We start from the raw sequence: 24365 nt of genomic DNA on the forward strand, positions 1-24365 counted from the left end.
ATTCATAGCTCTGAATAAGATAAAAGGAATACCTCGAAATGTCGGCAAACAATTTTGCATTACCATTCTCAGACCTATACTCCGAGACGTTGATCATGGCTCCGGGGCATAGCCAGGAATTTCACTTGGGGGGTGTCCAAAACCAGGGGGAAAATTTTTGAAAAATGGGGTACTAAGTATGTATTGGGTTTAAACTAATTTAAACGCTTTTCATAATCGAAAAAACTTCATTTGTAAATTTATGATTTTTCTGATGATAATGATAAACATATTATTTTGCTTTCTTTTACAGAGAAAAATTATTAGGTTTTTATTTTTCGTGGGCGGTCCAGGTCCCCCCCCCCTTGGCTATGTCACTGGTTGATCACCATTGGTATTACCCTGAATGCTTCCTCTACAGTTAGAGAATGCTTCATGAACATCTGAAAAACACCTCATGAACAGCTGGGAAACCCCTCGTGAACAGCTTATTGGAAGTTTGTATCACTTCATTTGGGCCAAAATAGTCCATGAACAGTTCCACAACAGTTCATGAACACTTTGGGAACAGGTTCTGAACATTTGGTGTAACACTTCCGGAACGGTTCCTGAACAGTTCATTTTCACCAGGGTGGCCATTGATCACGAGATGTGGGTATGAATAATGTTGAGTCTAATGATTTTTTCACAGCACTTTCCCTACTTGGGTGGACAATTAAGTACATAAGTAAAAATTTACTTGTTTTTGCAGTGCTTTGAAACTCATCAAAAGAATTTGAAGGACTGATGAATAGGGACAACCTTTTTTATATTCTAAGTAATCAGTGGCATAACTATAGGGGGGAATGAGAGGGATAGATTTCTCCCCCCACCCCCAGAGCCTCATAGAAATAAAAAAATTATTTAACACTATTGTCCAGTTTCGATAAATAACTGCATTTGCAGTGAAACCCAAATTTTAACTCCCAAAATGATGTAAGATGTAGGTATTTCCAGGCATGTCATTTTTCAAAAATTTTTCTCTGTCTATCCCCTCTCAAAGCACATTCCTAGTTACGCCACCGACAGTAATTGGTCTTGAGGCCTGTGATGGCTGCAATAATGGCTCCTCATAGATCACTACGATGATTCATGGAATTTTCATTTTGAGTTGTAGTTATTCCATAAAATTAATTATTTTAAATAGGCGAATGCAGCATCAATCTAGCTTTAGAGAAAGGGACTTTTTAATGGCTTACCTGCGAAAAAGAGTCATAAAACTTATCATTTCTTCGGGGTAAATCTCTACTTCATACTAATGCTCATTAACTTTGGAATTTTTCCACCATGTTAACTATGAACTGTTATTACACACACAAAATTTTAGCTAGCTAATAAAACATAGGTATCGTATTGTATTTGGAGGAGGCGACCGACAGCTTAGGTCAGCTGAGAGAAGGGTAGGTAAGGAAGGGTGGAGAGAAACACAGCATCAGCATTAGCTTTCTCTTAAAGAAAGACACCAAGGGGGCCACAGCTTAATATCCCATCCAACGGACAGAGTGCTGCACTTGAAATGTCCTCCAAATAGCATTCAAGCAGGGATCAGGCAGTCTCTGAAAATTTTCTGCCACCGCCGGGTTTTGAACCTGAGCCCATGGCGTGGGAAATTACACACAGGTTTGAATAAAAATATAACTCATGGAAAAATATATTTTGTACACATTTTTGAATAGTACTTAATAAATAGCAACCATTTTCAACATGTCTCAACCCAAATGAGATCACTGAAGTTTCAATCTCACTCTCCCTCATCATTATAAATTGCTCGTAGATAAAATATTTTGAACAATCAAGTTTTTGCAAACACATAGAACAAATATACAAGAAATAAGGGACAACAAACAATAAAATATGTAGTAGTCTGCATAGTTTAGAAGGAGTGACAACTAAAATCTTTGCCATTATGAAGTGAAAGTGTACCTTAGTACCTCAATATTTGTTACGAATTAGATTTTGTCTTGTAAAGTCATCATCAGGTTCTGGGGATGAGAATTATTTCTTAATTAAATATGTAATAGGTTTTTAACAATATATATGTAAAATTACTCCGTTACTAACAATTCAAAGGGGTAACAAGATTCAACAAATTTTTACAGGCACAACCAGTCTGCAAAAGTAGACTAATTTTGAATAGAAGGAGAATTATGGAATTTCATTGACATCAATGAATTCACCCATTCCACCATTTGATAAGATATTAAATGACGTCAAACATGACATTAAATTGAATAAGTTGAGAAAATAGCAAAATCTAACAGGAGTTTAGGAGGTTACATGATGAGTCGGCTCAATAGTCAACTGTTAATAGCTGATAAACCTGACTACCTTTTTTTATCAAAAAACCCTGAGTGTTGAGGGAGGTGAGAAAGGAGAAGAAATCAGTAATCTGTATTCCACATGTCTTCACAACTTGCTTCATCTCAGCAACAGTGAATACAGAGCGAGACTGCATTTCAGCCAGCCGCTGCAGGGCAGCTATGAATTTCTTCACCTGCAATGATTTTGAGATAAATTTTAGCCTCAGCAAAGCCTTTTACAATTCACCAAAAAGAAACTTTTCACAATAAGAATAAAGTAAAAAATAAGTCACATAAAATATTTAAGGCAACACTATGTAAAAACATCAGCACCTTTCTACAGCTTACAGCATAGTGATTAGTAAAGCTCTATAGCCTGGGTTAGTGGTTTATAGCTTCGAGGTTATAGAGAAACCTAGCCAAAATCCTTTTCTGATCAACAGACAAAATATCTGCAAATATTCATTTTATAAGGCTTAGCATACTAAAGATGATGAGAGTAAAACTGATTATAACGTGAAATGCTGACATTCATATCATATCCCACTAATTTTGGCAGCTGGAATAGAAGGACCACAAATCACTTCTTAAATTACTAACCTGGTTTTTACTGCTCATGCCAGAACCATTCTGGGATCGCCTAAAATCAAGGCTTCCAAATTCATCAGCAAATGTGTCAACTAGGCTGCATCTCATGATTTCAACTACATCTATGGCATCCTGCTCAGTAACATCTTCTCGAAGTTCAGCCTTAGCACGAGCCTGGAATAATATTCAAAGCAAATACAGAGTTATGATTCAAGATGACATGAACTACCAAGCACCTACAGCAAATATTCCATTTCATCCCATTTACACAGACTTAAACTGCAAACAGTCCCACAAATTATCAATAAATATTTTGAAATTTTTCGGAACTCTTAGATACATTTCATGCCTGCCGAATGAACAGCTCCGCAAATAAGTAAATATAAATAAGTAAAAATAACAGTAATGGTCACAAGAAAAAATAAAATATTACCATGGGAATCAAAGCACCTGGGCAGTATTGTGATATGCTCAGTTTTGCAGAAAGACTTAGGTCCATAGTTTGGTTTCTGGTCTAGAAAAACTTTTTTTCCCCTAGTCAATTAATGTGATTTTGAAAGTCATGCATACAATCAATACAACTGACTCTAAACAGGTGAAAAGAAGAAATACTGATCCAAAAATGATAGATTACACAGATCACTTCACCGCAAGTTATAACAATAGCAGAGTTGGATTAACACCTCCACAACTACATTTGGCACAGTACATCAGGGCAAAAAAAATAAGATACAGAAATAAAACCTCAAATATCCTTAAGCAGAGACCTGGTGGGCACAAGCCAAAGTCGGAAAGACCATGAAAAGAGGTCAAGCCTAAAATATTAATTTAAAAACAGTAGAAAGCCAGAGCAGAATTAGGAAAAGGGAAAGTACAGTCACCAGTCCAGGAAAGGCAGTAGCAAAGGGACTCTAATAAAAAAAATAAAAAAAATAAAAATGAGTGGGTTCCATGTCTCAGCCCCTTCCAAAGTTGACTAGATAAAATTATCTCCAAATAGCATTATCAGATTTGCAAAAGGTGTATTAAGAAATGGGGCAAGCTGTTTGGGGTAAGAAGGAGAAAGTCAAACACCTCTGATAGCCGAATAAGTGACTCTAGCTGCCGGGTTGTAACTGGTGTACAATCCGGGCCCTGATGCTTCTCTCGTAGCTTAAGGTAGAAACGCCTCAGTACTTCACCAGCTTCTGGACTGACTTTTGGATGGACATATTTGCGTGCATAGGCAATGTACTTCCTCAGCAGCTGATGAGGGATGACATCCAGGTTCTCATTAGGATTAACCTTCAGTCTTTCACTGCAAAGCAAAAAATGTTATAACACAACTGAGCCAATATCTGCACATACACCTTTATACCAAGTTCTCTTTACTTCCTTTTGCTTTTCATTTCAATCAATTCCATTTCAGTCCATTTACTCTCCAGTGTAACTTGAAAATTAATTAGAGATAATTTAAATGTAAAACTACTTTTTCAGAAAAACATATTTCCTTAATGACCCCTCACAGACATATTGATACAGTGCACAAAACAACATTCAAAGAAAGAAGATAGAGCCCAAGGGCAAAGAGAAAGCATAAAAAGCCTTATTTCATGAACTGCTCTGGGCTAGTCGTGCACGACTCATACATCTCTGAATGCCCTATTTGAGTAAGATATGACGTTTTATACAAATGTTCATGAAATATTTGAAAATTCAATGATTATTCATAACACATATATATATTTCCAAAAAGCCTAGAATAATATCATACCATTAAAGAGAACAAATGAATAAGTCCAGAAGAAGTTTGCCAAAACAAGAATGGTCTAAAGTAAGGGTAGTGCTATAGCGAGGGATTTTTTTGTTGTTGGGGGTCACTCTATGAATCATAGGATAATCATCCTACTATAACGACCGTTCGTGTTTGCATTAGCACTATACTGAGTCCATATCCCTGTGGATGTTACCCAGGATGTATATAAACTCACACTAAAATTTGACCGTAGGATAGTTGTAAGTCCATTTCAGATGCATTTCACCAAGGTAAGGCACCATTGGGGAAGGCAAATGAAACCAATCTTCTCCTATACAAGTCATTATTATCATCATTCACTGTACGTCTTATTTCCATGCAAGGGATCACCTTGAAGATAGATGCAGATGAAAACCATATTGAATCTAAGAGTCCAGCATGTAGTGGCACAGCTGCTCAAAGAATTTAATAAGATTACAGTGTAGTGATGGCATAAATGACTCTTTTTGTGGAGCTGCCTCACCGCTCACAGCACACTCCTGAGAGCCACTCGCACAGTGCGACTCAGCAAAGAGCTCTTGGGTTGAGGAGAGAAGAGGGGAGTGGAAGAAGGGGGAGCAGGGGAAGGTGGTGAGGGGGGCATTTCTGAACAAATATTTAAAATGCCACATTTCCCAAATCACAATTTGAAAATTTGATTTCAAATCAATCACGTATTGCATAGTCACAATGTTTAACAGGTGATATAACTGAGGAGTGTGTGCAAAAAGGAGTCGTGTGCGTATGGAGTCCAACTCCCACTGCACACATTGTGCGCTAAGGGAGTCGTGAGCACCGGGAGTCTTAACCTTGCCTGGCACAATTCCAGCATACAATGTGCGTTAAGTAAGTCGTGTGCGCATGGAGACAACTTCTACCACTCACGACTCCAACACAGATAGTGTGTGCGGAGGGAGTTGTTTGCAGAGGGGAGGGAGTCGCGTGCGGTCTGCGGAGGGGAGGGAGTCGAGACTCACCAAATGAGACTCTCTCACCTCACAGCTCCATCTGCTGAGTCGCACATTTGAACTGACTCACTCGCACAGTGCCCATCACTACTACTGCAGCAATCATCCATGCATTTTTTCCAGACTTTCGAGCCTTCTCCTGCAAACCCTCACACAAATAATGTTTGGCAAACCCTTGCCACCACCTCGACGTGGCACTCATCATGTCACGCTCGGCCTTTACAACCTCGAGACTTCACAGATACAGTAAACTCTTGATTTTACGAAGCAGGATTTTACGAAGTTTTCGATTATACGAAGTGATATTGCGGTCCCGGTGAAAAGCCTATGCTAAATACATGGCGCTATTCGATCATACGAAGTTTCGATTATACGAAATTTTTTAAATTTACGAACCTCGGCTCGGTCCCTAGGAGCAAATGGCATTCGTTTATACGAACTACGGCGAAAAATTTGTCAACAAAACTAGTTACACCGGCGTAAGTAGCTAAAAAATCAGCGCTTCCAACTTTGGTCCATCAAAAGTGCGAAATCGTAAATGATAATGCAACTTTGGAGAGAAATGGGTCGCCAAAAACCTCACTGTGGGAATTTAGGGGGAGTAGGAGTTCAGTTAAAATATCGCGGCTGACATTATGCCCCTATTTACGTGCCTGTTCGTAAACATAGCATCGACAATAATTCGTAGTTTAACATGTCAGGAAGGTCGCGCGGAGTATTTCGTACACCCCTAATTAACCCTTTGCACTGCTGTGAACGTACTTCGAAGACTACTTGACTACTTTTCGCCGAAGCACTTCGAAGGGTCCCTAATTCGGGACCCTTTCCTCGACGAGCTCACCCTCGTTGGCCCCTGAAACTGGGCTATTTTTTAATGCATTACCTGACGCAACCCTGGGTTTCAAAGGGCAAAGGTGCCATGGGGGGAAAAAGAGTAAAGTGCGTGTTACTGGGGGGCTGTGCGTCAACCAAACGGGCACGGACAAAATAAGCCCGTTGTCATTGGGAAATTTGAAAGGCCACGGTGCTTAAAACATGTAAAATTGGAAGCCCTCCCCGTTTTTTACCATGCAAATAAAAACAGCTGGATGACCCGAGAAATTTTCCAGCAAACGGTTATACGTCTACAGAGAAAAATTGCTGGAGAGAACAGCAAAATTGTTTTAATAATGGATAATGCCACCGTTCATAAATACGTGGAAGATCTAAAATTGGCTAATGTTCGAGTCCTCTTTTTACCCCCGAACTCGACTAGCAAGTCCCAGCCCTTGGACCAAGGCATTATCCAGGATTTTAAAGTCCAATTCCGGAAGAAGCTTGAGCGGTATTACTTGCGATGGATCGGTTTGTATACATTCATCTATTTTGCTCATGTGCGTTTGGATATCGATTTAGATATTTTTATTCATGATTATCATTCTTTCAAATCTATTTGCTACTTTTATAAATGGGAACAGAAATTAATAACATCCCGAAATGGACGTTGATACATGCAATCCGCGCCATAATATCTTTTCGTGTATATATTGGCCTTTGTGAATGAACAACTTAAATATCTTAAGTACTGGGCTCTATTTACCGCCAATTTATATTTCAGGCTTCTCGTAATGAAGACGCACTTCCAAGTCTAACCATGAACTTTCTTCTCACACGCTTCCCCGTTCTCCCATGCTGGGGTTCTGTCTTTCCAAAGCCGTCCCTTCCCTCCTGCCGCCTTTGGCTGATCTTGCTGACACCCACCTTACGCATCCCAAACCCCTCCTTCCCCAGCATTTCCCATTCACTCCCTCCCTAAGGAGACTGAGCTTGTGTGCGTCGCAAAAAAATACGGCCCCCAAAAGTAGACTGAGGCAGAGCTGAAGGCCATTTCCCCACCCTTCTTTGTCCTGCCCCCTTCACCAGTCCTTGTGCTGACCACACTTCTTCCCTCAGGCAATCCCCATCCCACTCTTATTCACCCCACCCACTGGGAACGTTCCCCGATTGTGGAGAAGGGCATGGTTCATCTTTACCTGCAACGGGGGGAAGTTATTAACCGGAGAGAGGCGGAAGAAGTATCTTCCACTATCGGGAAAATTGTGCCGCGCTTATAATTGTCTCTCTTCTTCTCAGCTGACTTTTCAATTGAAATTAATTTCTTTGCTCTTTCCACACTATATTTATTTACGATTATGGCGCGACTATTTTTTAGTGCTAAAACTAAGAAAATCTTTTCTCTATGTCAATGATCCTTTGCCTAACTTTCAATACGGCGGAGAAAGGAACACGAAAACTAAATGAGGTGACGGTACAGGTTTTTGCGTGTCATTTTTTGGGAATTCACGCTAGCGAACCAATACTTAACCACGTTGAGAAATGATAAAACGTCTCTTGTAGGAAAACAATCAATGTGGATAATAACGTTTCCATCTATATTTCTCCGATACTGTAAGATGTTTCTCCTGTCGTTTTCCGGTTGGAACCTTGCTCCTGTCGGCATAAAAGGAGAGAAACATACTATATGAACAGGTCACCTCACACCCGGTATGAAGAATACAGTCCTGATGAAGAATTAAGTCTTTTATGGCAACGTCTGCGAAGATGATGGAACACAGTAGTCGGACGGAGAACTCAAACAGAATTTACTTCAAATATTCGCCAGAAGATAATCACATCCTACGTTATTTATGATCGTAATTGAATCTCAGTGAAAATAGAGCACATTCTGCTGAAAATACGAAGTAACTCGAAATATTAACTTACGAAGGTTATTTTGGAAACGGGCTAAGACCCTTGTTTTTCTTTTTTTCTCGTCACTGAGCGATAGAGGGCGACATAAATGGCGGTTAGGCCGGCTGCCGCTAAAATTCCGTGGGTGTCAGAAACAAATATCTATCTTTTGCATACTTAATAGTAGCTATTGGCTCCTAACCACAAATTTATTACTGTTAATTCTTATAATAAACATTGCAATTCATAATTTGATTACGTTTTCTAAACTGGTCGGGAATTTCTTTAGCGATCGTTGATGTTGAAGTATGAACAAGAAATGGGAATTTTATGGTGGTATAATTATTTAACGATTATTCACATCATAAATCGATAGCAAAAAGCCTTTTCTATGAATTATACCGAGAATAACCACCGAAAACATTTAAATAAGACCACTAAAGACAAAAAACGGCGGAAGAAACAAAAGCGAACATTTTTTTCGTGACTTATGAAAAAGGTTTGAATTTACGAAACTCGATTTTACGAAGTGCCAATTTTCCGGTCCCACTGACTTCGTAAAATCAAGAGTTTACTGTAGTACTAGTACACATGATCCGGCGTGTAGCTTCATATATTCTTCCTGTATGGAATAATTTTGCATATTTCATGGATTTTCCCAATGATACTTTGAGCCCACTGAGTGAGAAATCACTCAGTGATGCCTTGAGATATAGACGTATGTTTGCCTCTTTTGCAATCCTTTGCATGAGTAGTAACATGTGGAATAAAAGACTTACACCACATTCGCGTGTTTCATTCTTGCCATTATCACCTGCACAAGTGCAAGGCTTTCAAAATTGTCAGAAATGCATCGTGTTTGGGCTCTTTCTTTGAATTTTGCATAAACTATCATCTTTCCAACCCCACAGAGATATAACATTAACAGTGAAGAGTTGGTGTTAAGAAATGCTATAATCAAAAGGCAACATCCTTGGCTGCCCAGGTAATAGAGATTGGAATTAACAAGGTAAGTAGTCTGTCATCATCTGCAAGAGTAGGAGGCGATGCTAATCCATTGCAGCTTTCATGGGAGCTTTGACAGATATTAAGGACCACAATGTAGTTTTTTTTTTGCAAGATTTTCTCTTGTAACTTTCATCATAGAGTAAGTATGTAGAATATACTTACTCTATGCTTTCATGTATGTGCATTTGTACTTCTCACTACAAATAATTCAAGCATAAGCAATATAACTTGATTTTTAAAGATATTTTTACAACTCTAACGTGAATTTTGAGTGATTTTTTAAAATAATAGTAAACTTGTTTTTGCGCAAAATTATCGAGTTAAACACGAAGCATTCGAGTACATACACGCTTCAGGTCTAGTGATGGAAAAATGTTGGTGAAAATTGACTTTTTCCATTGATCAATCTTTTGGTTAAAATTCTGATTTTTGTTGAAAAATCAAGCTTTTCATTGTAAATCGATTATTTGAAAAATCAATATTGACCAATATTTTTCCATCACTATTGGATATCAGACTTATTGCTGTTTAGCTAAATGAAATTTTCCTGCATGTAAGGTGAACCCACTTACCTAAGAGGGCGATCAATGTCCAACATGCTCTCATTCATTCCTTTCTGACTAGATTTGCCAAAACTGCCAACATTTTTCTTCAATCCAGAGTGCAGAGCCATAACATGTTCTGAAAGAAGGCTGTCCAAGTGCTAAATTATGTATACAAAGAAAGAATATCATGACAATATGAGTAGAGGAACTATAGATATAATATGCTGATATACATACACACCTTACACTCAACTGATCATCACATATGCCCTTTAAGTTGTATTTGCACTCCATTTCAATATGACAGGACAAATGCCGTCACTCCATTAGCAAATATATTGTCTAAAAAATTCCTAGTTATTACCATTTCATTCATGCATATAGCTTCCCAAAAATGGTAGCAGCTTATATGTATATATACCACTGAGAATTCAAAAGTCTAATCAGGGTACAAAGAGGAAAAATCAAAATTCACTATAGATGGGACATTGTTTTTGAATAAATATCAATATTCCAGAAATGCATTGAACTCCTTCCTTAATTATTTAGCCAAAAATGCAAGTACAGCTGTGCAAGTCTCAACTTCTTGAGATTTGAGCAAGAAAAAATTGCTCCTCAAATCCCACTCAATTTCTAAAGAATAATATGCTTAAAAAACCGATTCGCAAGCTTGTCTCGAGATGGTCAGATATCTCCGTTGTAGTGGATGTATTTTTCTGGGCCTTGCAATATAATGCAGCATAGTAAAGCAATATTAATTCATAAGAATAAGGGGCAATGCACAATGGGAAGTAAAAAATCACTTTTCATAATTTTTACAAGAGCACACTTGTAAGACGAATACCAACCTCATTTGGCTGATCCATAAGTATAAAAACTAGGTCAAATCTTGAAAGCAAAGGAGATGCCAGCTTCAAGTTTTCCGAAACAGTCTTCCCACGATTGTAATGTCCCCCAACTGGATTGGCTGCAGCTAAGATTGAGGTCCTCGCAGGAAGGGTGCACAGAACCCCTGCTTTGGCTACACTGATGCACTGTTGCTCCATTGCTTCAAGAAGTGCCTGAAATATACATATTTGTTTAGCTATTATAAATATATAATTGTAATCAGTACCATGTACAGCACAATAATTGTACGGAAATCAAATTGCAATCATTCCGAAATACCATACGACTGGCCACCATTACATTATTTCCGAGTCATCCATCACTCAAGAAGTGTTTATAAGGGGTCAAAATTTCACTGAGGAAATGTATTAAGCATGATTAACTTCACATCTACCACAAGTACAGCGGTGAAATCCACATTAAAATCCATTGGAATAAAAGCCATGGACTAGAGAGTGGATTCACTGGACCTTTGGATTTCTGGACCACCACAGAAACCATAACTCAATCCAGCTTACTTATTCACACCACAGTTACTCAATAATTTTATCAAGGCTTAGGGTGCGAGGTGTTATGCCCTAATGGTCCATGGAGGATGACAAGGCAAGCGAGAAGGGACTTCACAGCCACCACAACAAAAAAATTAGTTTTTTCCCTTAAAAATGATTCAATACCAATGAAATTGGTTGAGTTATGACTTATGATTAATAAATGCAATGGAAAACCACTATGTACCTTATATCTCCAGCATTATCTATGTTAAACTTGCTTTAGCAAGTTGGATAGAAATTGAAGTACCAACCTGATGCTGAGAGGACATCTTGTCAAACTCGTCAATGCAGCACACACCTTGATCAGCAAGCACCAATGCCCCAGCTTCCAGAGCATAGTCTGATCCACTCTCCCTTGTAAGGGTCACTGTCAAACCTGAAGCAGTGCTAGTATTGCCACACACATACACTCCTGAAAAGTTAAAGATGTCCATCTCAATGCAAAATGTATTTCGTCCACCTCAATAAATTATGATAATATTGGCCCAGAACAAAGACAATCAATTCTATCTCAAGTTACAAATAAAAATACAGCAGACTCCTGATTAACCGGCTGCAGTATATCCGTGTTACAGATTATCCGTGCATGTTTTTCACTCTTGCTCAATATTTTCCGCGATCTTCATAAAAAAATAAAGTCGGACGCAAAATCATTGGCACCGGCAATCAAACGCATTAATGCTAGGATACACCAGATTTATTACTTCCATTAGAATCCCCTTCGTAAAATAGAAGCGATCGCACGCTAGCTGCATTCACGGGAGCACCATGTTCCTGTTCCTGTTTTCCAAGCCTTGCAGCGCACAACCGCACTTCGTGATCACGGATAAACATCCCGCAGCAGTTGCAACCTGGGCAACTACGTGGTTTGGTGGCCGACAGTGCAGTTTCCGACATCAAGCAATGGTTTTAAATCATTCATGCAGACCACTTTTCTGCATCTGTGATCACAAAGCCACGGATGTGTGGTTTTCGAAATCAGGCATTACTTGGAGCATTAATAATATGAGCACAACCATGTTATCGCCGCTAAAAAGATCATGAACTGGTGAAGAAAACTCTCAATGAGTCCGGGAAGCACTCTATAATAACAGAATAACTGCCTACATAAATATATATTGTTTTTTTTTACGTAAATTATGAACATTAAAAGACAGAGTGAAAGTTTCGGTTATCTGTGTTTTCTGATTATTCGTGCCGTCTCTCCCCATCATTAGCCAGGATTATCGGGAGTGTGCTGTACTTCATTTGCAGGACTGTCAGCCCAGATAAAAAATTAACAAGACAAATGGAGCCTTATTTTAAGCATGATATAGTGACATGACATCCCATGAATCCAGAGCAAATTTTACATTAAATATTTTGGCAACAAACTTTTATAATCTTCTTGGATCAGTGCATATTAAGTCAACAGTCAGGGTTTTCTTTTAATGATTCTGCATTCTACACATGGAATTAACTAACAATTATATGCAATCCAATGTATGCACATTTAAGTTGTGGAATTTCTTCATGATGGAAATAATGAGCAGAGATACATAATTTTTCCCATTAAAACCTTTATTACCCAACCCAGGGTCTAATAATTCTATCTTTAATGTCTGTAATAAATTTATGTATATAACAACAATTTGAGTCCTATTTCTGAGAAAGCATTATCTGGATAAAGATGATAAATTATGGTACCTCTTGGAGCTACACTTGCACAAGCCTGAAGCATCTGTGATTTTCCCAGCCCAGGATCACCAACAACAAGAATATGAGGGTCTGATCTAGTGTCCAACGAGCCAGTTGAGTTGGATGCAGTCAAAAGACTATTGCTACTTCCACCTAAAAGACCCAGGAGAAGCCCAGCTTTCACCATTTCATGGCTGTATATAGCAGGGCAAAGTGATGCCACCAACAGGCGGAACAGCTGTGGTTGGGAATGAATTTCCTGGAAGAACAGAACAGTTAAACACACTCGTACTTCAAGAGCAAGATGCATCTAAAGACAAGAACTTAATTAAATAACTCGACATTAGGAACAGATACGATATGATTTAGGTGCCAGGAATTCAAGTTAAATATAACATACACATTCTTACGCATAACACACAACAAAAAAGCATTCAGCTTATTTTGAGATTAAAAATACTCCTGAAAATACCCATTAACTCTATAGTAACTTTTTTCCAAAAGAAAAAGTAACAGCTAATTTTTTAATGTAGCTCTCAAGGGAGTATTTTTAGCACTTAAGATGCAAAAGTTTATACATTTTTGTGGCCAAATGAAAGTGGCACTTGTTGCTGAGTGGAAGTGCGTAAGTACATCCTGTCTCAGTAGAGTTTGATGCCATTGCACTTGAGCATTGGTGGTGAATTGTTTCAAACCATCCTATACATATGTACATATATACATAAGTAGTAGATAGACAAGTAAGTTAACTTAAGGAATTTTAATTGAACAAGGTTTACAAGTTTGCCACTATGATATCTTTGCTGTATGCCTAATAACTCTTTTCTACACTGCAAAAACTCTACAAAAAGCCAGGTGATGATCCCCAGAAAATGATTCCATAACAGAAATGGGATTGGAAGTTCCCATAATAAACCATTTCCAGCACATTTAAATCAAAAACCTTAACAAGATTCCTCAGAATATATAGTTACATTAGCTGCGGTATTTACCCAAAATGTTTATTGCTAACAGGATATCTTGCACTTAGGCACTTTCCCTGACCATATGGATTGCTAACGGGCTTAACTCTACCAGAAGAACCCTCATGGCAAGGGGTGCCTCCTGCACATGAAGACATTAAAATGAGGAACTTCCCTTTTTTTAATTTAATAATATTCATTTTTTTAAACCTTTAAAGATAGTTTATTCATGTTGAACCACTTATCTAAGAGCAATAATGAGCTCTCCACGTTGATTTGCAGCACCCTTGAATCCCTGCGGCTAATAGCGACAGATGAGTCATCAAAGTTGCTGTTTTTAATATACATATATAGGTAGATCGATAATAAACAGTAAAATAGGATGCTCTGATTGTGACTACATATTTATAAAAATTAGAACTAAACTATGCTGTTATGTAAGCTATGTTTTACAATCCACAGCCACACCTCATTCAAAACGAATTCCCAATGTATCTGCATAGACAGTTATGTTGAACAGATAAAGGATGAACAAAGAAGCAGAAAAACGGGTGAAAACTATCAGAGCTGAGTTACAGTTAATTTAAATGTACATATTAATTTAAGTATACAGGGACTAGCCACAGTGATAACTTTACGGAGTGACCCAAAATGCACAAATTGTATGAAAAATTGTACCTCAGTAGCTCAACTGGCTTAAGCACTCGACTGGAAATCAGGAGATCTGGGTTCAAATCCTGGACGAGGCGAATGATTTTTAAAAGCAATTATGACTTTATTATCATATACATACTTTACAACACAGTACTCTAATATAAAATATAAATTTATAGCTAAAAGTGGTTTCCAAACTCTGCACTTTTTTGATTACTTTAATTTACTTCACAGAGATAACAGAAAGCATATTTATCAACGAAGCATTTCACGATCACAGCATACATATTGTGACTACTTTAGCGTCTTTTTATGTACATGGCTAATTCAATAACAATAAACTTCATTTTATAAAGAGTGCTAAATTATATCATGACGAATACCATGATATAGTTACCTGAATAGCATAATAGTCCTTCACATTGAATTCAATTCCAGCTCCAGATGTCCTGCCAGCAACTGTGTTACTCTTGCTGTTCTGGATAGAAACTCCCTCGATATATATAAAATACATACTGGGAGCATTCTTTTTGACATTTTCTGTGGTATTCCTCACCTAAAAATTGATAGAGATAAAAGATATTGCATAGATATATTTACGCAAAAATCATTAAATAATTGAATCCAGATACATATGTATTTAATTAATAATAGAATGTTAAATTTCAGATAAAAGAAAGCGAACAAGTTTCACTTTTCATCATAAAAGAATGAATAATCAGAAAAATGACATCGATACTTTAACATTAGGAATTGCAAAATAAGTTGGAGCAATCAAATAACTAAATTAATAATAATTAAAAAATATCTTGGAGAGGTTATGTGTACATTCTGGTGTAATACGATGAGGTTGTCTACCAGAAAAAGGGAAAATAACTTAGTCATCCATCCACAAGTCTAAGTTATGTATCCACAAGTAGTGTCATCTTTAGTTCAAGTCTAATTCAGAAGAGACATTTTGGAACCTATGTTATTCAAATAAAAGTAATAGCAGAGTTTGTCAAGTGATTACTACAAGCTGTCTGGCAAGGACTCTTCCCTTGCCGAACCAAACTAACCTTTGGCTTATAGTACCAAGTGATGTAGATATAGGTATATCTGAGAAGATTGAAACAATAAACTAACCTTAACAACTCCAGAGATGGTAACAACATCACCAGGAACACAAGAATCAACCAAATCTTCTGTTAATTCAATTTCAACAGTCCTTGGAACACGACCACCTTCTCTCTGAAATTAGGACATAAACAGGAACAACTCAAAAACGTAATTCTAAATACATTTAATCATAGGATAATAAGGACAGAACTTTAAAATATAAATTTAGATATCATGCACAGAATTCAAAATTTCTCCTATTTTTCTGCCTCAAGAAGCTCAAGTCTACAGTCAGTCAAAAACATTCAAAGATCCAACTTATTGATTTCCCCCTTTTCAGTAAGAATTGCTGTCATAGCTCTAACATACATTTCCTCATTTCACATTTATGCAACAGATCTGAAGAAAAGAATTTCTTTCAGATATTTCAAACCAGCACTCAAACTCACTTAAAAATATGTCAAGAATATGTACACATTGAGAAGAAAATCAGCTGTTAGAGTAAGTAAATGACTCATACCTGATCATCTCCCACTATTTCCTGCAGCCTCACAGACTGCCAGTTGACCGTCTGAGTGAGGGGCGATGAACGCTGGGGAGCAAATGATTTGCTTCGACACCCCTTTGTTATACACTTATGAGGCTGTGTATACACCCCCTCCGGTTGCCGCACACACTGCACTTTCTGGCACGTGTTACACTCAAATGCTAGCCAATCACAAAGAAGTTTGATATTTCCAGCTCTTATGATTGTGCCACGAATAGATACAAGCTTTCCTGTTAAGAGCAAACCACACTATTCATTAGTTCAATACATAATGATTCCAACATTAAGATTAGTATTCCAATACCATAGCAATGCTTTGAAAATCCTTCAAGGAGAAGAAGTTTCATAAATATCAATTAATTGAGGTTTTAACTTCATTATTGCGTTTTGATGGGCAGGTACTCATTTATAAATACATACTACAACACACAACCATGGTTGGTGAGAGCTGAGCAAGTTCTAAAGGCAAAGTAATGGTACCTAGGCACTATGTATAACCATTGGTCTCAAAGAGTCCATAGCCAACATGTGATGAAAAAAATTAATACATAAAGGCTTTAAAAACATCGAAACCTCTTAGTGCCACCTACTAGAGAGGTATCAGTCAGAAATGCTAAGGGTATTCACATAAAATGTAATACCTTAAAAAAAATGCATGTGACATCATTATTCAGCATCACGACATGCCAGTTTTTAAAATCCTACTATTAAACTATTTACGGATGCAAAACATGGTCAAAGAGATGGGGATAGGATCTGCTTTTGAGACATGGGTTAGGAGGAGGCTGGAGAGAGTGAGGTGGGTGCATAAAGTCAGGAATGAGGAGATGTTGGAAATGTTTGGGGAGGAAAGAACATTATGAGAACTATACAAAATAGACAGAAAATTGGATAAGGCATATTTTAAGACAGAAGGGGATTTTAAATATAGCAGTAGCTGAGGGAACTGTGGAAGGAGAAAAGGGAAGAGGAAGAAGAAGGCAGAAGCTGACACATGAAGAGAGATTGTAAGGAAAGTACGGAGGAGGCACGGGACAGGAGAAGCTGGAGACGAATTTGGTGTTTGCGACCTGCCAGGGGGCAGAAATCCAGTTGATGATGATGAAAATTAATTTATAGCAGTATAAATTATGATTTTTTTACTAAGCAATTTAGCTACAGTTTATTTATTAATTTTAAATGTGGCCCACTCAAAAGGCCATATATATCGGCTCATTGTACATTTTGGCTGAGAAGTAAAAGCCTATATACCCACAGAGCGTGAGTGTTAAGCATCAAAAATACCCTAATTACACCACTAACATATCCTGTCATTCCACTACTTATTCTTTGGAGAACAGAGTACATTTCTAAAGAGATATATATTGAAAGAAAATATATATATATTATATTTTGTGAGTGAAAAATATGGGGAGCGTGGAAGATACAATGAAATGCACCAATCAAATATTTTTCCCATGACGAGATGAGGAAGATCACCGTTTTGCCATTATCATAGTTTTTTGCTTGTTCTTCTTCACTCTCTCGACCGTAGAAGCCAAACGTTTACGTTTAAACAAACAAGTTTAATGATTCATTGTTGTAGTCAAATAAACAACGAGTAAAACGATATATGAAAAAACCCAATGGCGCTTCGGCAGAATTTCGTACAAATGCTTGAAGTTCAGAATTCTACCTTTATTGCGGCAAAAGTAGTGTTTAGAGCGCTTGGCTGCTGATCAAGGGGCTCTGAGTTCAAATCCTGGGAGAAGCTTTCGGACACCCCCAAACAAAATTCTTAACGTGATAGGTGGCTCAGGAAAAGGAACTGGTCCCACTACCTGAATATGCAAAATTCACATGCCTGTGGCTTAATTTGGGGTAATTTCTACCCTCACTTTTCCAAACCAACCTTCGCGTTGTATCACCGAGTGAGTCAGTCGATGGAAAATAAATAAAACTCATTCTGAACATAAATTTTACAACTGCTATTTAAAACCTTTACGCCTTAATTCCTCAAAAAAATTTATACCGCAAGGTCTGACATTTTACAACATACTAAAATACCTTTTTTACCCCTAGGGTCTCTTTCCAGAAGTTAATATGTAATATGTTACACTTCAAGTTAGCATACAGGTCACCTTAATTTACATTCTGAAATATGTGCTTAGAAGCATAGAAAAAATCATCACGTTAAACTGACATTAGCAAAATTTAAGTCCAAAGAACAATGTTCCAATTTCAATGTTGAAAAACGAAAAATAAATTCTGCACTACTTTGCCTCAAGGAATGCCGGTATGAATGGCAAATGATCCAAATAGCATTTACACTTTTTTGGAGCTTATTTTAGTGGGGTTAAACATGGGGGAATGGACCCCACGTCTGATGCCATTGATGAAGTACATTTTTTCTTTGCCTCTGACGTCAAGGGTTGAGTCCAGCAATGCCACAACAAAATAACATTTTCAAGGTTAGTAGGTCAACTAAAGACTGTTATCTCAAAATTGCAGGTAGTTCGGTATCTCTTGACAATTTCAAACAAAAATGGATGGGATATGCTACCTGGAAAATTTTAATGATCACAAGCATTTCCTAATAAGGAAATTAGCCATCAATTAATAATATTCTAACCATGCTTATGAAAATTTTGATTACCATAGTAATTGGTTTTCAGATTCTTCAAATGGATAACTGGTTCATAATTCAAAACCCGAGCTCGAATTATAGGTATTTCAAGAGGAGAGAATGACTCTTTCTCAGCATCAGGGAGATTAGCAATGAGTTCGTCATCCATTGCCTTGCTTACAATCTGGAAAGATTTGAAAAATGTGTAAGCACATAAAAGTTTTATATTAATTTAGCTAACAGATGATGAATGAACGTAAATAAAAGACTCAAACAACTTGTCCCCTGGTAAGATTTGTTTTTCCATAGATAGCATTCATGAGAACCACTTCACAGGAGTAGATATTAAAACTAATTGATCGCAAAATATCTTCTATTGATTGTACCATCACCTTTAAAGGATATGATTGGATATTTGTACCTGAAATTAAAGAAATTACCCTATTTTCACTGAGTGGGGGGTGAGGTGTTTTGAGTTTCTGATAGACAATGCGTATCATAGCATCTTTTTAAGTTTGTTGCAACCAAGTGGCATAGCACAATATAAGGAAGATGGCATTAAAAACACATGGTTTTTATCTGGATAAAGTAAGCCATTTAAATATGAAAAGGGGAAGAAAACATAGGGTGAATAGAAACGCAGAGCTAGGTGTAGCTTAATCTTTTAGAAATTAATCAGCTCAACTGCTAGTTTTCATGAAATGAAGTTGCAATCATTGAGGCCTAAAACAAAAGGCTGATAGGTATTTGTCATAATTTTATCAAGCAAAGGACTGGGTTCATAAAGACATTATAATGCTGACTTGACAGAAATGGAATACTGCGAAAATATTACCATTATTATTTTTAAATTAGCACAGTGAAATATAAACATCCAAGAATAAATATTCGGTCAAAAACATAGCAAAAGTTTGCCTAATGAAGACATAATGCAAGTATGTTTAATTAATACGCTTCTAAATACAGAATATGGCAAAATAATAGAACCTGGTGCATTGCAATCCCGAGGCAGCTAAGAGAATGCTCCGGCATATCACTTAAGTCAGTCTCAAAACCTGACCAACTGCTCGTAAACTCTTCGTCAGCAAGTAATTTCTTGAAGTCGACGCTAAAAGTCCGCCTTTCTTCAATCTCTGCTGCTGGATACAACTTGCCATGCTTCTTGATGAAACTTTCAACTGACTTAATTTTATCCACTGTTGACGACGTTTCCTTGAATTCTGAATAATATACACCGCATCAGCGAAGGATACAATTACACAAATGGTAACATAAGAAATTTAAAAAAAACTTAGATAACCTTCTTGTGGGAAGTAAAGCTTCCAACCACGATACGGGCCTTTTAGGACTTTGAATGTATCCACAATCAAAGTTTGCGCGTTACTATCGTCCAAGTAAACAGGTGATTCAAATACTGAATTGTTCTCCCCATCCACTGGTTTCCCAATATTGCCTAAAAGAATATGCTTGCTTAGAATCAATGGGTTACACCGAGATATGCGTTAAAGGATTTTATTAGAAACACAAACTATGATTGAGTCAAATTATTGATTAATCAAATAATGGAATGGCAAAATTGATTAATTGCGATATTCTCAGCATTTTTAGAAGACTGACCGTTTCTATTGTCATTTCCTGGCTTACGAAAATTTTTGTTTCTATACCAATTATTACGCCCGCGATATCCTCCTCGACCTCTTCCACGCCATTTAAAGCCTCTATTGGGTTGATTGGTATTCATTTTGAAACAGACGATACACCTGTTTCATTGAGAAGTCTTGTCAAATTATTAAAAAACAACACTAGCAGAAATGTTTCTTCTGACTTCATGAGTAAAGGCGCGAAATGCGGATGACCGCCATGATAGACAAATGACAGCGAGGGCCGTTTCAAAGCGGCACTTTCAAAATCTCCTAAGGATGATTTCCCCAAAATTTTATATAGGATTTTGATAGTCTCTAATATTATATTCACAATATAGACTGTTTACTATCCCTAAAATAGAATAAAATAGTTTAATATTTAAAAAATGAAATGAATACAAAAATTTTGCTCTTCAAACGATGCAATTTAAAAAGTAATTGACAGTTGGAGGTGGCTCACCTTTTAGTTATGATCGAGAAGAAAAGAATTTATAAACAGGAATTAATGAAACTAAAAACTCATTTTTATTATTCTATATTCAATGAAAATAACATTTGGTTTGAGGTATCACCATTGAAATGGAGTATTGCATCACTGCACTGCATGGAGTACTTCGGTCGACTTTGCGCTGTCTGGAGAAAAAAATATATTATATTATAAAAATATATTAAAATTCCGGAAAAAATCGGAATTTATGGTAGTTGAAATATAGCTAGATGAGTCAAACATAAAATTGGAATGACTAGTTTCCGGAAATCGCAATCTCCGAGTTAAAAGGACATTTTGTTGAATCCTGCTTTTGGTGATACTGCGAAAAAATCAGCCGACATTTAAATATGTGGAAACACAGAATACAAAACCCTTCATATTGAATCGCACGATCTAGGAGGAAAGCTTCGAAAACCCATCAATTTACACTGAAACAACGGTAAATTCCTACTTCCAAGAGAAAACTCATCGACGGTTACAGTGGCGGACTCAGAGAGAAGGAACTATAGCCTCCCTTTTGTATCCAATTTACACTAGAAAAAAAGTTAGGCCGGAAGGCCACAATGCTCCACGTGAGTTTACCATCACATCAATAAAATTTTTAAAAATATACACAACTTCCAAGTGCAATGATATTATTGGTTCAAAAGTTCAATCAATCAATGCGATTTTTCACATTGTCTATTTTTGACGAGTGTATTGATATATATTTTATATTGTGTGGCGTGATACAATATTTTCTTTAGCCTCTAGGGGCCGCAATAAATCTGCCGGTAGGAAGCATGCGGCCCGGGGGCCGCGGTTTGAAGACCCTTGTGCTAATACATTACCAAGTCCCTATGTAAGGACCATGCATATTACAATAGAGTCCTGCGCGTGTATGCAACCCACAACTCCCTGGAGTTGCATCTATTGCCTAAACAAGAAGGGGACCTAAGATTTTTTGGCATTGTATCCTTCTCTCGTTTTGCTCATAACTGATAAACTCCACAATAATCCACTCATAATCGAAACCATGTGTTGATATTTTTTTTTTTCTAGGATAATTGACGATGAGGAATACTGGTGAACTGTGTTGCAGAAAAGATGCCCCTCGATTCCCTTGTTCCATATATTCTTTGTCTAAGTACTCTTTCTTAAACTTTAAAATTCTTTTTGATCAATTTCTCTGCACTCCGCTTAACTTATTCGATACCATATAAAACATTTAATGAGGCACAAGAGATATGGTGGGAGTTGTAATGGCAAATTTCATCGTGTCATTATCATTATTATCTACGACTCCGGCCTGCGATGTGAGAAAAGCCAACAGCTCTGCGTTGTACAAGTTGGAGAACATAACTGAACAATGACCTCGACGGAATCCCAAGGTCGCACCCAATTTATTTCCCACGAAGGCCTACCGCATAGCGCAATTAACGATTCTGGGACTGGAAGGATCTATCATCTAAAAATCATTTGTCACGGGATAGATGGGGTATGTGAGAGGAGCCGGTGGGGCAATGTTTACTTTTTCGGTCGCCAACTTCAAACCCTCAGCTTTTATTTTCTATGAAATTGAACTTCTCTAAATATTCATCGCAATGGGTAATGGAAAGCTAGGGAGAGATAGTCAGAGCGTTGAGTTGGTTCCTCCTATTTGAGCGCACGAGGGGGTCTCGACCTTGAAGTCTCAGACCATTGTATTTGAAATTCAACATAAGGAAAACCAAGAGGCTATAAAACAAACATCAAGCCATTACGTTGACTCTTAGCCGTAAATACATCTTATGACCATTCATTCATAATGCATTTGTCTCAGTTGTTGAAAGTGAATCGAATGGAATTTAATTTTCTTTCAATCAGCTAGTGAGGGAAAAGGAGATAAAGGAGATCAACTTTGAATATTTTTAATAGTTCCAGAGTTTTGAAATGTGCCAAAGCGAGACATTTCGTAAAGCTTTACCGGAACCCTGGCCGCGTAACAGTGGAGCGACGGGATGGAATCAGCTGCCGGTCCATGATCTTCAACAAATTGGATAGTCAAATAGAAGGCAAAGCGCCAAATGGTCATCCTGACGACATTCTGACTTGATTTCACCCCTGGGTTAGTGGTACTTTTCTGGAGCCAAGAAATGGTCAGCTCTACTGGACGGAAGGGCGACCCTTTTTCGAACCCTTTCTCGGGCTCTCAGCTATAATCCGGGTCCTCGAGAGACGGGCGTCACAGTATGAGGTAACCGCTGCCGATATGACCTTTCGTATTACATTTTTTACTTTACTAATGCCAGTACTTGGAGGTAAACAATTACACCTATCATACTCATTGCCGTTGAGCGATTAAATGCGTCTTTTGATCGAGGTTCTACGATGAGAAATAAGGATTTTACGAAAAGTGATCAAATTGACGCCCATTGCCTCCGCTGAATTGGCAACGCCGAAATTTTGTGAGTGGAGGGGGGAACGCGAAAAGCTCCTTTTTCTCCCCCCACCCCAATTTTTAGCTTGTCCACGTGTTTCAGGAATTCTGGTGTCGAGGTTCCTCAAAGGTGTTTGGCAGGGTGTGAGCTTTCGCTGACCTTCACTACTTCATTTAATCTTCTGTATCTACATAACTCCATGCGAGCCAAGGGTGTCTGGCAGGGGGTGACCAATCACCAAGATTACCACAAGCGCATGGTTTCATTCCTGGTGAAAGGGGTAAAGTGATCTGAGAGTCGTTAATACATCAGATTCATTATTTCAAATAGCAACCGAACGAAATAGAGGAGAGAGTATTCTTAATTTATTAGCGACAAATACACCTGATCAGGCAATAAACGTGAGCACTGTTGAGTGAATAAGTGACCATGAGGTAGCAATAGCAGAGTTTTCTCTAAATACCATTGGAAATTTTAAAACGGAACGTACAATTTTCATTTTTAAAAAGGCTTATTTTGATTGGGTTAAGAGTTATCTGAAAAATGCTTTCCCCGTGTTTCAATAATCAATGGTAATGTTAAAGGTAGTGGGTACTTGGAAAGCTTTTATATCGCTCGTAACTTTGGGAATATATAGCTACATCCCTAGTAAAACAAAAAAGAAGGTAGCGAATCGAGATGGTATTACGCGGAAAGGAGAAATTCATTGAGGCGACAGAGAGTATGCCATACTAAAATGAAAATATTCAGCACGGATTTATCCCCTAATGATCTCTACTTAATAATAAACTAAAAAATGTAGGTTACCTAAAGCCGGCACGAAGGAATGCGTTCACGAATTTTAAAAGAAAAACACTAGTAGAGCAGTTACGGGATAACCCAAAAGAATTTTAGTCTTTTGTTAGGGAAGTTCAAGGAAAACGATCTACCGTGTGTTCGCT

General features: G+C 37.6%; 1 protein-coding gene across 1 annotated transcript; it reads right to left on the reverse strand.

Annotated features, from left to right (window-relative positions):
* Positions 1-1639: 1639 nt before the first annotated feature.
* On the reverse strand, positions 1640-20741 carry LOC124157860 (DNA helicase MCM8). Its single transcript, XM_046532909.1, has 14 exons — positions 20510-20741; positions 20193-20345; positions 19880-20112; positions 18923-19076; positions 16261-16517; positions 15768-15872; positions 15040-15198; positions 13036-13285; positions 11601-11761; positions 10759-10971; positions 9938-10068; positions 3981-4203; positions 2919-3080; positions 1640-2512 (listed from the first exon to the last, which is right to left on the reverse strand). The coding sequence occupies exons 1-14, from the start codon at positions 20631-20633 to the stop codon at positions 2309-2311; spliced, it is 2529 nt and encodes an 842-aa protein (XP_046388865.1). The 5' UTR covers positions 20634-20741; the 3' UTR covers positions 1640-2308.
* Positions 20742-24365: the final 3624 nt, after the last annotated feature.

The sequence above is a fragment of the Ischnura elegans genome, chromosome 4, assembly GCF_921293095.1.
Source record: "Ischnura elegans chromosome 4, ioIscEleg1.1, whole genome shotgun sequence".
NCBI lineage: Eukaryota > Metazoa > Arthropoda > Insecta > Odonata > Coenagrionidae > Ischnura > Ischnura elegans.

Bases quoted from the DNA above. Each gene is read 5' to 3' on its own strand.
- LOC124157860 (XM_046532909.1), bottom strand. From the start codon at position 20,633: ATGAATACCAATCAACCCAATAGAGGCTTTAAATGGCGTGGAAGAGGT. The intron at 15,199-15,767 runs GTTAGTTTATTG...ATCAATTTTTAG, and splicing joins CCATCTCTGGAGTTGTTAAG to GTGAGGAATACCACAGAAAA. The intron at 2,513-2,918 runs GTTAGTAATTTA...AAATCATTGCAG, and splicing joins GCATGAGCAGTAAAAACCAG to GTGAAGAAATTCATAGCTGC.